The following is a 16,284-nucleotide window of genomic DNA, read 5'->3' as shown; positions in this document are numbered from 1 at the left end:
CAGCAGGATATAACCGCTCGCACATAATCAGTCGCATGTCTTTAGAGTAACATCTGGCTACGGCCCACAGCAGAACCAAAGCAAATCATTTTAAAGGGATAGATGACTGTGAGAAGATCTGCTTGTACATGAGTGCAGAAATAATGATGGTATTATGGATGGAAGACCATATCGAGAGAAAGACAAGATTGTTCACAGTGTAAAAGACCAGGAGAACTCTAGCCGGATGAGACACAGACTATATGGGAAAAGATTATAATTATGTGCTGGAACATCCCAACATACATATGAGCGTCCATGTGAGAGAGCCAAGGGGATCATGGGAGAGATCAGCATATGCAGCAAGTTTGGTTGGTTTGACCACAAAAGTGGATATATGTGGAAACAAGGACTCATTAGGTTTCATAATAACACTAAGAGTTCAAAGTTCCTGCCCCATTTTCAGCCACGCTAACTAAGTATCTAAGTATCAGTAGCTAATTATCATTTCCATTAAATGCAAAAAACGGCAACTGGAATGAATTGCCTGCAGGGCTAGCAAAACGTCTTTTTCAAACAAACACAATGATTTATCTCTCCTCTACCCGCAATTGATTGGAATGTAATTTTATTATTACTTGGCCCACACGATTGGTGGATATAAGTGTGAACTGTGCATCACTCTCTCACACACACACACCAATAAATTGCAAGATCAAAACTTCCACGATTGCATTTTTCCTTCAAATATCAAATCAAGAGAGTTGACCACGCACATCAAATGAAGCTTATGTGGCATATTGCTTAAGTTCGATCCGGTTTAGCTCTATGTAGGCCTATGTCATGTCAGTGACACCACGCAATGACGTCAAGGTGTGGCATATTGCGAGATCAATCGTTTGCTGGGACTGGTGTCTATAAAAGCTTTTCATTGACTAACAAAGTTTTCAGCTCTGAAACTTACAGGATATTTCCATTAAGATGATTTTTTATATATCGGAAGCTCAAGGGAAAGTTGATTTTTCAATTCATGACCCCTCGAAGTATTTTGAAAGCTTAGATAGATTGGCTGAATCCAAAATCGCCGCCTAAACCCTCATTCACTATTCCCTACGTTAGTCTAATACAGTTAATTAGAAGGAGTGAATGAAAAGGACAACTGCCGTTGTGTGTACATCTGCTGTACACTCATTATTACGGTGCATTCAATAACGTCCACTATGGTTTCAGACACCACTACAAATGGCTGTCCCCTCAAATCATGCCCTATTTGAGGTTATAGGGGGCGATTTCTGATTCAGCCATTGACTCGATTATGTCATTTGCAGTGCTTCATGGGAGTGGGTGGAGCTAAAGAGCTATTTTGGAGCGTGTTGCTTTTTTCGACTGTCTAATTTTCTGTACAGCTTCATAGGTGATGTATTTTTTTTACCAGGAATTCCACTGGTAAATACATTTAATTTAAAAAATAAACAGAAATAATTCAGGCTGGTGCCTTTAACAGAAGCAAATACTATGGGATAACAACTTCGTAGTTCACAGTAGGTCTGTCTTTAAACGTTTAAAAGTTATTGTTTCCTGGAATGGAGTTCTTACTTACGGAACCTGACTGTTTTACTCTATAACAGGTCATCTGACATATCTGTCAAACTCTCAACACTCTTAATTTCCAAATTACATTAGGTACTGATTAACTCCAACTTTATTATTACATTCTCTGAATAAAAAAAATTGTTAGCTGTGCTTCCAATGCAAAACTTTCCAAAACAATGCTATGGCGATGTAAGTGGGTACCAGGGCATAGTTATTGTACATTGCTATGTGTTTGCTATGGTGTTCTGACTGACTTCTAGTATGTAGCTAGTCTGTTGCTAAATTTTTCTATGGATATACTGAGCATACGTGAACCTAGCACCGTCTGAACCACCGTCTTTTTCTTTCAGACAGCTGATGCTGTGCTTAAACTATGAGCACGGGTGAAATGAAGAATAAGGGGGCGAATTTGAGGATTGGAATTTTGCCAATCAACTGATAGCGAAGCTTGATATGTGACCTGCCTGAACTAATGGAAAATGCTTGATTTATAATTACAAATTACTTTATTTGCCTATGTTTGAGTGTGTTTTCATCCACCAGGAAGATGAAACAAACTGTCTGAAAGAACTGGTTTGTGGAAAATAACTGGGCTTTCCATCACTATTTCTGAGTGGGTTTTACTATGCTGCTATATATTTGCTTAGGTGCTCTGGAGTGCTTTTTACACTGGCCTAACCATAAGTTAGCTTCATAAAGGAAAATAGAGTTAAGAGTAAATTAATGTTTCACGCAGAGTTGGCAGCACCTTCACGTCAGACAACCAATTATGTCCAAATTCACACATTTTGGACAGCCACAGAAACAATGTGTGTTGTGAAAAGTAATAGAAAAAAAAACATTGAATTATTAAGGACAATTAGCAGAGGCAAAAATACAAATATATAATGTGAGTATTACACAATGCCCTTTATGTTAACATATTGTGTGCGGCGTTCGTCCAATCAGCATTCATAAGCTGACACCACAAAAATGCAAATAAGGAAATTAACCCAGGGTTTAGGAACATAAAATGTGAAATAACAGTTGATTAATACCCAGGGTTAATTGTTAAATGTGAAGGAAGATAACCCAGTGCTCCGTTTACCTGGGGTTTAGAATGAAATCAAGCGAATAGCGTCAGTTCATTTTTTTGTTGTTGTTGTTGTACAAAAGTTCAAGTATACAAACTGTACACAGAACAAGAAAATATACAATATGCCAGGGGGTATATATACATACATTCTATTTGTATGTAGCACAAATACTTATTGTTTTAGTAGCCTTTTTGTTTATTGAAGCACTTATAAGTTTTATATAGGACAGAGTATCATTATAAAAATGTTTAAAAGCAGGTTTTATTTATATTTGTGCAAGTACAATTTTGCCAAAATAATTAACAAGTTTATAATATAATAAACATCCTTTTTTCTTTGCCTTCTGAAAAACACAATATAATATTTTCCCATTTTAAAGTGAAGTTCTTGTAAAGCTGTTTAATAATAAATCTGCTGAAGTCCTTTCAAAACATTGTGGAGTAAGAAGAGATCCAGAAAAGGTGCTGAAGGGTCTCTTATAGCGTCAGTTCTGGCAGGTCACGTTAGTCAAACTCGCATCAGCTGACTGTCAGCTGATCACGTCTACCTATAGGAATACGACGTCTATTACAGCAGACATATATAAGCTCCTCAGCAGCTGTCTCGTTCTCCAGAGATCATTTACCCTTCTCCATCCCCAGCTCCTTCTCTTGTCAGTCCGGATTTGGTATTCTAATACCCCTTGAATTAGACTAAATTCCTCAATTATATTGTACATTTAACATCAACATTAATGATATCTGCAATACATCATGTTGGTTCTGTTCTGTTTACCCTAAGGGTAAAAATGGCTGCTCTTGCCCAGAACGGAACCATACTGCCAATCTAAACTTTATGTTAAAAGTCAATCAATCATCTTTGACGATAGTGGTCCTGACAGAAATCCGTTATGAAAAACTTTTCCATGCATTTGCTGTGGTGGTTTTTACTATTGCTATGGTTGCTTGGCTGTTCACAGTGATTTTTACCATGTTGAGGTTAGCTAAGGTGTAGTTTTGGTTGCCAGGGCCTTGCTACAAGGTTGCTTAGGTTTCCTTAGAGCGTTTTAGTTACTTAGTATTATTATGCAGACTTAGGTCTCCACCACACGCACTAGTGTTAAAGCACAGCATCAGTAATAATGATGCTTGTCTAATAAAAGAAACAATCTCAGTGCATCACTGCCATGGTGAGTCATTTTCTTGAGCTGTGATGCATGCGTGCGTGCGTCCGTGCGTGAGGTCTGAGGTGGTGGCGGAGCACTCATGCCTGCAAAGAAACCATAAATGGGAATCCAAGGTGAACTATATAGATTACCATGGCAACTCAGCCCAGCAGACTCACGGAAAGCTCCATTCAGTCTGGCTGTGATGTCATCAAAATGAGCCCTAATCTCTCCATCTTGTTCTTGGAGGAGAGATGAAGGACACACGTGCACACAGATATTCTGAAAACTCAGTCATTAGCACGTCTGCCGAACACGTCAGTAGCGCGGCTGACACTGTTTGATCGAGGTAACACCTGTGCAAACACACACGTGCACGCTCACACACACATGATCGCGCCCCCTTGTGTGTTCAGCTCCTACTAATGAAAGCTAACAGTGTCTCCCGCAGGACTGATTCTCTTTATATTAATAGGCATCTCCCTGTGTGCAGCTGAGGTATGACATTATATCTGAGATCCCCCTCGTTCTGTCCTTCCTTACTAGCTGTCGCTCTGTCATCCCTAATCTTTCACACTTCTTTTTTTGTCCTCTCTTTGTATTCCATTTTATGTCCTTCTCTCGTTCGGTCCCTCTCAACCTTAGCAACATGTCGGGTACAGTCACATGACCGCGGCTGCTCGGGTTGAATAATGATGAAGCAGATTCGCACATGTGGACACAGATTTACATACGCAGAGGTGGGGGAGGGATCTGGGTCACTTTCATATGCCGGTTCCATGTAGGGAAGAGCAATTTAGAGCTTTTTTTTTTAATTGTATTTAAAAACTAGGGCTGTCCATCGATTTAGATTTTAATCAAACTAATATGAGGATAGATTAATTAAACTGATTGCAATTAATCACACAATTCAATATTTCATGTACAGTTCAGGGAGCAGTTCAGTAACTGTATTTTGTATAATGTTTTTATAATTAAATCAACATGTTAAATTAACAGCCATAGCCAAATCACAAAGGATTAAAATAATAATGATTTTGAAAAAGCTGAATGTAGCTGCGCAAGATAGTAGAGTGCAGTTCAAAGGGAAGTTGAAAAGATTCACTTTAAGAGCCATGAATCCCACTGCAGTTTTTCCATTAAATATTTAAAAATAATCCGTCCTGACCTCATTTTATACTTAAAAACAGATTCTACTCTGTCTTCCAGAAACACAAACAAACGTGACATTTTCACAGGCTAAAAGACATGAGTAGTGTTGCTGAAGCCAACATGACATCAACATGGAATTTACCATATTTTTTGTTTTTAACAAGATTTTGTTAGTGCCCAACTCATCAATCCATGTTATTCCGAATAAAAAAACTTGTCTAGACAATCTAAACATTTAGACTGACAACACATCACTATTCATTTTCAACCCCTCTCCTAGAAACACCTGACTCTTTTAATGTATGTAATGCCAACTTTTCATAATCAATTCCCAACATGTAATATCATGTCCTATGAAAATAAGTCAGACTCAGATCAGGTTAGTAAAATTAGTTTCTTCTTTAATCTTCTATTGTATTTCATTGTTTGTCGACTATAAAGCTAAAAACATGAATTAAAAGCACAGAATGTACGTCGCTTATTCAAAACAATCACTAAGTTGTAACATGATGATGCTGTGAATAATGAGCGTGGAATCATGGGAGTTGTCGTCCTCACCTCCACAGACAATCCAGGACTCAGGGAGAAATCATGTTCATAGATATTAATGTTTTATTAAGGTCACTGTGGTATAAAGCACAGGAAGCCTGGGACATTTTACATTGCTGTTTTTATTTTGCTTTATGTTGCAATCAGACGCTGCTGCTTCTTTCGTTTTGTTGTTTATGCTTATTTTATGACTAATATTTTGTTTAATGTCTGCCTCCTTCATGTTATTTTATTTAATTCTAATGAAATAGCCGCAAGTGTTAAATTACTCATACAAGTCACTTTATTTGACTATTTATAATTGTGGGGTAACGCTAGCCTGACAAGCCAGACCCACATCAAGATGTTTGGTCTGGAAACTCACCATTGACAGGGCTCAGTCCGAGGGGCGGGATAAACGGTTGTCTCTCAAACTCCCTCTTCACGCGATAGGATAGTGCTACAACCAACCAGAGCAACGAAGGTGAAGCAGAGCTAATGTTAGTTGAAAGATTAAACTTTCGCTGTATCCAGTCGGCAAAACTCCGAACACATCTTCCCTTCTTAAGAATGACTTCAGTGCCGTTCTTTGTTCTCATCTCAGAAAAAAGCTTAACTCCAAGTCTTCCAGAGTCGCGGGCAGAGCTGAATAGAAAGACCGCCGTTCGCCAGTTTCTGTGTTTACCAGAAGAAGCACGCAAGCGCAACTCTGCCGTCATTATGTTAAGCCCCGCCCACCGACTATATACACACAGCTCAGAGGTGTATTGAGAGTTGCTAGATGACACTCATGGGCAAATAGGATTTGCTGCCGCTAGGGTGCTTGTAGATTTCTAGACTAGGGTAACGCAGCTGTTTTACTTGAACAATATACTAAAAATACATTTGAGTGTATTGAAAGTTGATGAAACCGATGAGGTTGATTTTTGAATTGTGGATTTCTCTGGATTTAAATATTGTTGGAAACATTTGGGATTATGTATACAAGTTTTGTTGACTTGTGTAAGTACACAAGTCAACAAAATGTATAATATTGTTCTAGTGGTTTTTGGATATTGTAATCCAAAAAAGTACATTTTTTGACATTAAAAGATTGACATTAAAAGATAAAGGCTCAATACTGTATATATGTAGTCTGATAAAGCAAAATTATGTTTAATTGTACCATTCACCTTTAAAAATGAAATATTAATATATTAAATATATTAAATATTTCATATTATTGACCAACATTTCACTGCATTATTCAGTTTATTCAAATTTAATTATGAATGCATGTGAATGATCACAACATTCAAGATATGGGGGTTAGAAAATGTATATATTTATTTTATGTAGTTAATCAATATCACACGAAGAGTTCCATTTCAGTTTTTCTCCTCCAAAAATCAGCATGATTAAAATGTGATATTAAGTTACTACAACAGTTTAATAAACAATTTTAAAAATTGTTTGTAAAAAAAAAAAATTGTAAAAAAAAAAAATGGAAATTTAATTACAACTACAAAACATTATAGAATAATGTCATATATTAACGAATAATAGCCTTAAGAACCTTTGCGACAAACAGGGTTCTTTCTTGTCATTATAGAACCTTGCAGTTGAGTAAAGAACCCTATGGTTCTATATAGAACCCCAATGAACCCTTTTTCTAAGAATGCATGACATTATTAATAAGCTTTCTGTTGACACTTTACCACCAGTTTTCAAATGAAATTTTCATCGTAAATGGCCGGTTCATCAGGAGCGTTCCAAGAAAGCTCCAACTCCCTGACTGCTTTACCTAGCACCCTCATGAACTCCTCTTGAAGGTCTAAGAGGGTGTCGACATCCAGGCGATGGGGTTCGGAAGCAGAGATGGACATAGAGTCGTCCTCTCTGGATGCGCCGAAGGAAACAAAGTCAGTGAGGGCGGGAAGAGGATGGAAGGCCTCCCCTGAGTGAAGATAACCGGTGAGCGGGGAGAACGGCAGTCCCAAGCATTTTTGCCGTCTTGGTCGTCTCCATGAACAGGGCCCAACAGCGGCTCACTGGTGGCGGTGGGCCTTGTGCGTGGCCCCTCCTGGTCCTCAGAAGACATGTCAGCAGCTACGCACAGAGGGTGCAGCCGGAGTCCAGGAAGGCCGCCTCAGCGTCGGCCAGGCCCAGGCAAGCCTCACAGTGAGGATGGGTATCTGGTAGGTCAACAGGGCCAGTGCAGATGCTGCAGATAGTTGCCATCAGAGGCAAAGAAGAACGAAAACCTCAGGTGCAACTTCTACGATGAGCGTGAAGGAAGAGGTTCTGAGGTAACTTCTTCGCCTTTTATACTGTCAGGTTACCCCGTCAGTATTTGCATGCAATTAACATATCGCGCAGCAATTGGCCAGTTTTCCTAAACTTAAGATACAAGAATTTTTAAGGAAAGGGATTTCCCGCAGCGTTTTACGCAGTGTTGAAGTGACCGCTCTCGAAAGGGAACTCTCTAGCAATAAAATAAAATGTTACATTCATGTATTTTCTTTAAAATAAAATTACATGTATATAATAAAAAATATTTTATAAAATAAAATAAATAATTGTTTACATTGACTTATTACTTTTCTTGATTTTGAACAGATTAAGGAATAACACCTGCCCATTGGAACCTAAACTTCAGAATGAATTGTATTATATCAATTACTGTAAAATTATATCAACCAAAAGCCACCCTACACTCAAGATATGGACATCTAAAGCTGGATTGTTTGCTGTGCAGCATCTCCCAGAACTTGAAGATAAAGGCTGCCTATCTTACACCAGCAGCCGGAGAGTATCTCCAGCACTTCATCCTTTCCCGTGTCACCCTCTTGCTGTCCTCTGTCCCCTCACGCCCCATTTAACATTGACAAAGAAAGCCACTGTTAAAAGCAGAAGAGGAGCGAGTGAAGGAGGCAGAAAAAGATGGAGACGGGACACTTTGAATGTGAGCGAGATATATATACCTCCCACATTTGCCTCTCTTCTCAGACAATACTGAACTAAACAAATCAACATAAATAAAAGGCAAATGTTGTTGCGAATACTTTAACCTCCTATATATTTACTCCTGTGGTTTGTAGTCACGGCAGATTGGACATCTCACAGGAAATTCCAGTGCCAGAACTGAACAGCATCCATTAACTCTGCAGAAGTGCATGTTCATGTATATTCACACTACATTCCTGAATAGCAATAGCTCTTGTTAGACATTAGACTGAATAGACTACTAAGAGTTTATGCTCTGAAAGGCTCTTTTATGCCATCCGGTAAGAATTACAGTCTGAATTTACACTAACATCTCCGTTCTTCAGCCATGATGGCATTCTCAAAGTCTTCTGTCTGCATCTAAGGAGACCTCCGTCAAATGCTTCCGCTAATAACGCAAGCCTCGAATTGCATTGAGACAAAGAGGCATTATGAGGACGCGAGGATGTATAATCAGTCATCAAATGTTTCATGTTTTTATGATATCAGACACTGCATTAGATCATAACGGCTTTATGGAAATGGTTAATAGCGGATAAAAAGGTCATTTATATATATATATGGTGAGTGCCGGATGTTGCTTTTCTGCTCCATCAGAAGCAAGTGAGCTATAATGAGCGACTTTAAGGCTTTAAGAGATTGATGCCGGATTGGTGTACGCTCAGGGTTTTCAAGGACGCTTAATGCAAAAGAGTAATCAACAAACTACAAAAAGCCAAGAACTGTGCTTGGATTTGTACTGTATAACACCATGAAGTCATCACAATTCAACTCCGGAAGAGTTTGCAAGAGATGAAAGAAGATTAGATACTACTGGACTAATGATTCTCACTCCTAAAATCAGAGCAGACAGAGTCGCCTCTGAGGGGGGACGTCCAGTCAACTGTAGCTGAACTAACTGAGGGCCTGGAGGGTCCTTCAGGCCATGTTCTCTCTAAAGTACAGCATACACAACGGAAGTTTAATGATGACACACAACCAGATGCAGAGTTGAAGACCCAATTAAATGTCTTACTGAATGCAGTTTCATTTACTTGCAAGTTGTGGTTGATCGATTCTAATATCAGTTTAAGCCATATTCAATACAAATGAATTTATGGCACACAATACAATGCATCTCAATATAATATTGCTGGTTAATATTTTTTAGGCTAATTGAAATGATTTAGATAAACCTTCTGTTATATTAGGGAAGCACTGTTTTTACAAAATGGTGTTATTTTGTCTAAACAAATTAAAAATAAACACCAAAAACTAGAATTTATAGTTTCATACAAGTGAAAAAGAATCCATATGAATTAAGTGGTTTAGTCCTAGGTTCTGAAGGGAACACATTCGCTTTATATGATGAACATATTAAATTTAGACGTTTATTCACAAATAAACAGTCATCAACTCACATATCAGATACGGTAAACGGAAGCACAAGTATGTTTGACGTGAAAGAACCAATGGTTCATTCTCATGTAACGCAGCACGTTTGAGCTTCAGCAAGAACCAATGAGGTTCATTCTCATGTAACGCAGCACGTTTGAGCTTCAGCAAGAACCAATGAGGTTCATTCTCCTGTTACGCAGCACGTTTGAGCTTCAGCAAGAACCAATGAGGTTCATTCTCGTGTGTTACGCAGCACGTTTGAGCTTCAGCAAGAACCAATGAGGTTCATTCTCCTGTTACGCAGCACATTTGAGCTTCAGCAAGAACCAATGAGGTTCATTCTCCTGTTACGCAGCACGTTTGAGCTTCAGCAAGAACCAATGAGGTTCATTCTCCTGTGTTACGCAGCACATTTGAGCTTCAGCAAGAACCAATGAGGTTCATTCTCATGTAACGCAGCACATTTGAGCTTTAGCAAGAACCAATGAGGTTCATTCTCATGTAACGCAGCACGTTTGAGCTTCAGCAAGAACCAATGAGGTTCATTCTCATGTAACGCAGCACGTTTGAGCTTTAGCAAGAACCAATGAGGTTCATTCTCATGTAACGCAGCACGTTTGAGTTTCAGCGAGAACCAATAATGTTTCATCATTTTTATTTTTGGGTGAACTAAACCGTTAAATAAAATATTTTACATAAATGAACATTAAAATAAACAAAAAATGTGAAAATAACATTTTACTTCTAAAAGTACTTTACTAAAGTACTAATAAAACATAAAAAAATGACAAATACAACAGAAAGCAGAGAAGTATCGAAAGAGAAATATAGAAAAATCTGTAATAGCGTATATCTAACATTCATTTATTCAGGTATCCAATCTTTTGCCTGTATCAGATGTGCTACGAATCGCTTTGGTGCAAACTAATTTGGTTCAAGAAGGTCATTTTATTATTATATGTCTCATAGTCACACCAGATTTGCCATAAACAGGCTTTTGCACATTGAAATGCTATCAATTTCTGTTAATCTTTTCCAGCACACAAAGCTCTGCAGTTTTCTGGGTCACGGTACCTTGTGACCCAGTTCTGCCTATGGAACTTTATTAACTGTAAAATCTGCATTTGCTGCATGCAGTCTTCTCCATAAAAGATCACTTTTCAGCACAGTGCCAGATCAGGATGCCAGACCCTTTAAAAAGCTGAAACAGAACAGTGTGTCACCTGCCATGGATCGCGTTATTCACTCAGTTTGTCTGTTCGAGAGATTCCCCTGCATGTGAGCCTTCCAAACTGCGTGATCATGCAGTAACAACCGTGAGCAGTGAGAGAGAGAGGATTACTGGGATGGCTGATGAGGCTGAGGGGGGATGAATGGGGTCTGAGCTGTTCGATTGGTCGAGAGCAGCGGGACTGATCCCTACAGATGGCTCTGGTTACCATGGCAATGGAAGGATCAGCATCAGCATCCGTCCAGAGAGCCGAAAGCGACGCGCACTAGCATGACGCTCACGCAAACAGCCCATGCCTCATCAGCATAATTAAAACGCATGTTTACGGGTTTATCCATCATCAACCTAAATATTTTCTGCTGTCAGACACAATATTTTCTTCCTCTGACCTTGTCGTCCTCCTCTTCCTGTCCTTTTTCTATCCATTTGTGTACATCTGCTCCTTCTAAAGCTCATGCCTTCCGTTTGAGGGAGGTGAATCTGAACAAACCCCCTCCGAAAACCAGACATAATTCCCTTCCTTCACAGAAAACTCAGATGAAAAGGACGCGAAGAGAGAGAACGAACGACGTGAAACAGAGGAACTGTGGGAAGGAGAAGAGGAACCAAAATAGCTCCAAGAAGACAAAAACAGTAAGGTTGAGAGAAAGAGGGGTGTAGAAGATGAAAGTGAGCCTCAAACAACCAGGATGAAGAACACATCTTTAACCGTTATATAACAATAACTCAAGGCTGAATCAGCCACGTCTCTAGACACACAAACACTCTCAAGGACACGGGAGAGACACTCCAGCTCTTAGGATGCTCCATCCTACCTGACAGTTAAAGCCAGCATTCTCAGAGGATCTGTGCTGCATGCTGTCTGCAGCGAGTCCTGACGACCGTCCCTTATCCCGAGGAGAGGAAATGTGCAGAGAGGATGCACCGGAGAGCAGCTGAGGTTCCTCTGTGCACCTCTCGCCGCACTAACCCTTCTGACACGGCAGTAACCCTGTTCGCCGGGGCTGTGTTGTCCAACTGTTGAGAAGACGACGTGCAGCCTGTGTTTGACAGACGCCCCTTCGCCAATCAGAGCAGAGATTAGAGCGCTGACATCACTGGCTGCGTGGACTGCTATCTGAATTGGGGCTGTATGAGCGCGTGTGCTCTGTGATTCACTCTGTGTGTGTGTGAGTGTTTTTGATGGTGTGTGTAGCTCTGAGCTCCCTCCTCTCAGCTAAAACATCAACATCCTTACGTGTCTAATGCATGATGGGAAATGTAGTTTCCTTCTCAACCTTTTTAGAGATTCTTTTTAGTTTTAGTTTTAGGAGCCAATTAAAGATAGATGTTTATAAAAAATTAGTTAAACCATTTTCCATTTTATCAGATGTTACAACAAGGTTTGTGTATCCCTGAGACAAAATCCAGAATTTGATTTCAATTGAAAAGATTTATTTAGTTAGGTAGCCTTTAAGTCACAATTTGATTCTTCATTACCATTTTTCTCTTTGAGCCTTAGGCCCTGTTTACACCTGGTATTAAAGGTCCCGTTCTTTGTGTTTTTTTGAAGCTTTGATTATGTTTACAGTGTGCAATATAACATGAGTTCATGTTTCGCGTGTAAAAAAACAGTATTTTTCACACAATTTTCTTATCTGAACAGCGCTGTATTCTCTGTCCTAAAAACGGCCTGATGATTTCCTTGTTCTATGAAGTCCCTCCTTCAGAAATACGTAACGAGTTCTGATTGGGCCAGCGCTTCCCATGTTGGGATTGGACAGCAGCTTAGCGCACTTTGCCCGGAAAGGTCCCGCCTCTTACCATAACGGGGAGATGCAAGCGCTGAATGCGCGCTCTTCTCCACGTGGGAGAGCAACAAGACCACGCCCCCTATTTTGCGTGTTCTTGTGGGCGGAGGGTTTGTCAACAAACGGTTCTAGTGACGTCATTACATCCCTGCACTTCCTGCTGTAGTCCAAACCGGCCGTTCGCTGTAGGCTTTGAAAGGGAACTTCTGTTAAATAAAATATCTCGCATGGCATTGAACTTTGAGCTTTATAATTTTACAGGTATTATTTATGCGCTAACAGCAACATTACACACTGACTCAAGTTTGAAAGATGGAATCGCGAAGAACGGGACCTTTAAGATGTGTTTTGCTCAATCAGATCACAAATGGACGACACTAAACATGTGAAAATGGGGTCTAAAACTATTTGAGCTTGTCCACTTTCTACCACTTTCAGAGGTAGTCAAAAAACACATTAGCCCTGAATGCTTTCGTTATATAGACGCTCATGTGGCTGCCCCCTAATAGCCTAACTAATCGTTATTCGATTAATCATTAATTGACTGGAAGATGCTTAGTTGACCAAAAATGTTATTAGTCGGTTAGTTGCAGGAAAAAAAACTGTCCGCGAAGTCACGCAGTCCATGAAGGACAGATCGTTAACGGCGGGCTGGAAATCCAAATGTTCACATATCATCCATCGACCTTAAATATGGCTTATCATTTGAAACATGTAACTTTACATGGCAGCTCGCTCTAACGTTAACCTAGATAACTGTGTGCTACTATTAGGTGCTTATCCAAGTGTTTGTGCGAAGTATTACCTAATTTACATAATTCTAAACAGACTAACTTTATTTGTGTGCACTCGCAATGTTGTGCTTTTGTAAAATAAAGAAACAAACAGGATGCACTTTCTGCCGCCTCTGTCTCTGTGAACTTGAGTCCACACGCACACGGGTATGTTTTATAACCAGAGTTTTTTTACTGGTGTTCCTGTAACTACTAATAAAGCCTCTTTTTAAAGCTGGGCCAATATTCTACTTGCGGGCATTGTTGATGTGCAAATGTACACAGTATGGGGCATTTATTATTATTTCTAATGTATTTTTTTCCCACGTGAGATAAATGCTATTTTGATCTGGTAAGTAATACTTGAGCTCTGAAAGTTACTGTATACGTTCATAGTACAATAAGCTCTAAAAATAAAGGAAAATGATTCCTCATGACATGCTCCTTTAAAGACCCATTCAAAGTTTAACCTGATTGGTCTGAGTGTCCTATTGTAATGGTCATATTTTATTCTTTTCTGTTTTGGCTATGTTTCGTTGTGTTTCAGTTCTATGCCCGTTTGCCTGTGTGACCCACTTTCCTAGTGTGTGCCAGTTTGTTCCCTTGATTGATTATCTCATTCACCTATTGGACACTTAATTAGCTCTTTTGTTCCTCTGTGTATTTCAGTCCCATCATCCTTCAGTTCACTGTTCGGTGTTGTCAATTTTAAGAGTTTTTTTTCCCCTTGTTTTGCTGTTATTATTGGATTAAAGACTTGGAGGCCATTAACATAGTACGCTTTCTCGCAATCCATCTGGTGTACATATATGGATGTCATGATGTGCCGACCAGGCGGGAATAACACTGATTATCTGTTCATCACGGTGGCTGTTAGTTGGTGGGATATATTAGGCAGCAAGTAAACATTTTGTCCTCAAAGTTGATGTGTTAGAAGCAGGAAAAGCGGGCAAGTGTAAGGATTAGAGCGAGTTTGACAAGGGCCAAATTGTGATGGCTAGACGACTGAGTCAGAGCATGTCCAAAACTGCAGCCAGTGGTCAGTATCAAAAGTGGTCCAAGGAAGTAACAGTGGTCAGAACTGGACCATGGAGAAATGGAAGAAGGTGTCCTGATCTGATGAATCACGTTTTCTTTGACATTGTATGGATGGCCAAGCACGTTTGCGTTGCTTACCTGGGGAACACATGGCACCAGGATGCACTATGGGCAGAAGGCAAGCTGGCACAGGCAGTTCAATGCTTTGGGCAATGTTCTGCTAGGAAAAACCTTCAGTCCTGCTATCCATGTGGATAATGTTTTGATATGTACCACCTACCTAAGCATTGTTGCAGACCATGTACACCCTTTCAAGGAAATGTTATTCCCTGGTGGCTGTGGTCTATTTCAGCAGGATAATGCTCCCCTGCCAGAAAGCAAAAATGGTTCAGGAATGGTTTGAGGAGCACAAAAACAAGTTTGAGGTGTTGACTTGATATATATATATATATATATATATATATATATATATATATATATATATATATATATATATATATATATATATATATATATATATATATATATATATACATACACACACACACACACACTCACCTATTAAAGGATTATTAGGAACACCTGTTCAATTTCTCATTAATGCAATTATCTAACACCAATTACATAGGTGCTTCAATGCATTTAGGGGAGTGGTCCTGGTCAAGAAAATCTCCTGAACTCCAAACTGAATGTCAGAATGGGAAAGAAAGGTGATTTAAGATGGGCTACAACAGCAGAAGACCCCATCTCATCTCAACTACAAATAGGAAAAAGAGGCTACAATATGCACAAGCTCACCAAAATTGGACAGTTGAAGACTGGAAAAATGTTGCCTGGTCTAATGAGTCTCCAATTCTGTTGAGACATTCAGATGGTAGAGTCAGAATTTGGCGTAAAGAGAATGAGAACGTGGATCCATCATGCCTTGTTACCACTGTGCAGGCTGCTGGTGGTGGTGTAATGGTGTGGGGGATGTTTTCTTAGCACACTTTAGGCCCCTTAGTGCCAATTGGGCATCGTTTAAATGCCACAACCTACCTGAGCATTGTTTCTGATCATGTCCATCCCTTTTTGACCACCATATACCCATCGATGGCTACATCCAGCAGGATAATGCACCATGTCACAAAGCTCGAATAATTTCAAATTGGTTTGTTGAACATGACAATGAGCTCACTGTACTAAAATGGCCCCCACAGTCACCAGATCTCAACCCAATAGAGCATCTTTGGGATGTGGTGGAACTGGAGCTTCGTGCCCTGGATGTGGATCCCACAAATCTCCATCAACTGCAAGATCCTATCCTATCAATATGGGCCAACAATTCTAAAGAATGCTTTCAGCACCTTGTTGAATCAATGCCGCGTAGAATTAAGGCATTTCTGAAGGTGAAAGGGGGTCAAACACAGCATTAGTATGGTGTTCCTAATAATCCTTTAGGTAAGTGTGTGTGTGTGTGTGTGTGTGTGTGTGTGTGTGTGTGTGTGTGTGTGTGTGTGTGTGTGTGTGTGTGTGTGTGTGTATAAGTTAGACCAATATTTATTTCATATTTTCCTCATTTTGATCTTTATGCCAACAGAATAGAATTAAACTGAAAAAAATCATGAAATTGAAATGT

The 16,284-nt window shown here is 39.6% G+C and overlaps 1 protein-coding gene across 5 annotated transcripts in view; it reads right to left on the bottom strand.

Annotated features, from left to right (window-relative positions):
* slc4a10a (solute carrier family 4 member 10a) overlaps window positions 1-16,284 on the bottom strand; it is a 67,082-nt gene that overhangs the window by 37,992 nt on the left and 12,806 nt on the right. The window contains exon 1 of one of the 5 annotated variants that reach the window (XM_067431170.1): window positions 11,881-12,209. The exons of the other annotated variants lie outside the window; for them this stretch is intronic. Within the exon in view, the coding sequence (XP_067287271.1) occupies window positions 11,881-11,922 (42 nt within the window). The 5' untranslated portion in view covers window positions 11,923-12,209. Of the gene's footprint in view, window positions 1-11,880; window positions 12,210-16,284 lie in introns of those variants that run through there. 5 annotated transcript variants of the gene reach the window in all.

This window comes from Pseudorasbora parva, chromosome 22 (genome assembly GCF_024679245.1).
Source record: "Pseudorasbora parva isolate DD20220531a chromosome 22, ASM2467924v1, whole genome shotgun sequence".
NCBI classification, from domain to species: domain Eukaryota; kingdom Metazoa; phylum Chordata; class Actinopteri; order Cypriniformes; family Gobionidae; genus Pseudorasbora; species Pseudorasbora parva.
The sequence above is the reverse complement of the archived record's forward strand: the minus strand, read 5'-3'. Positions and strand labels throughout refer to the sequence as shown.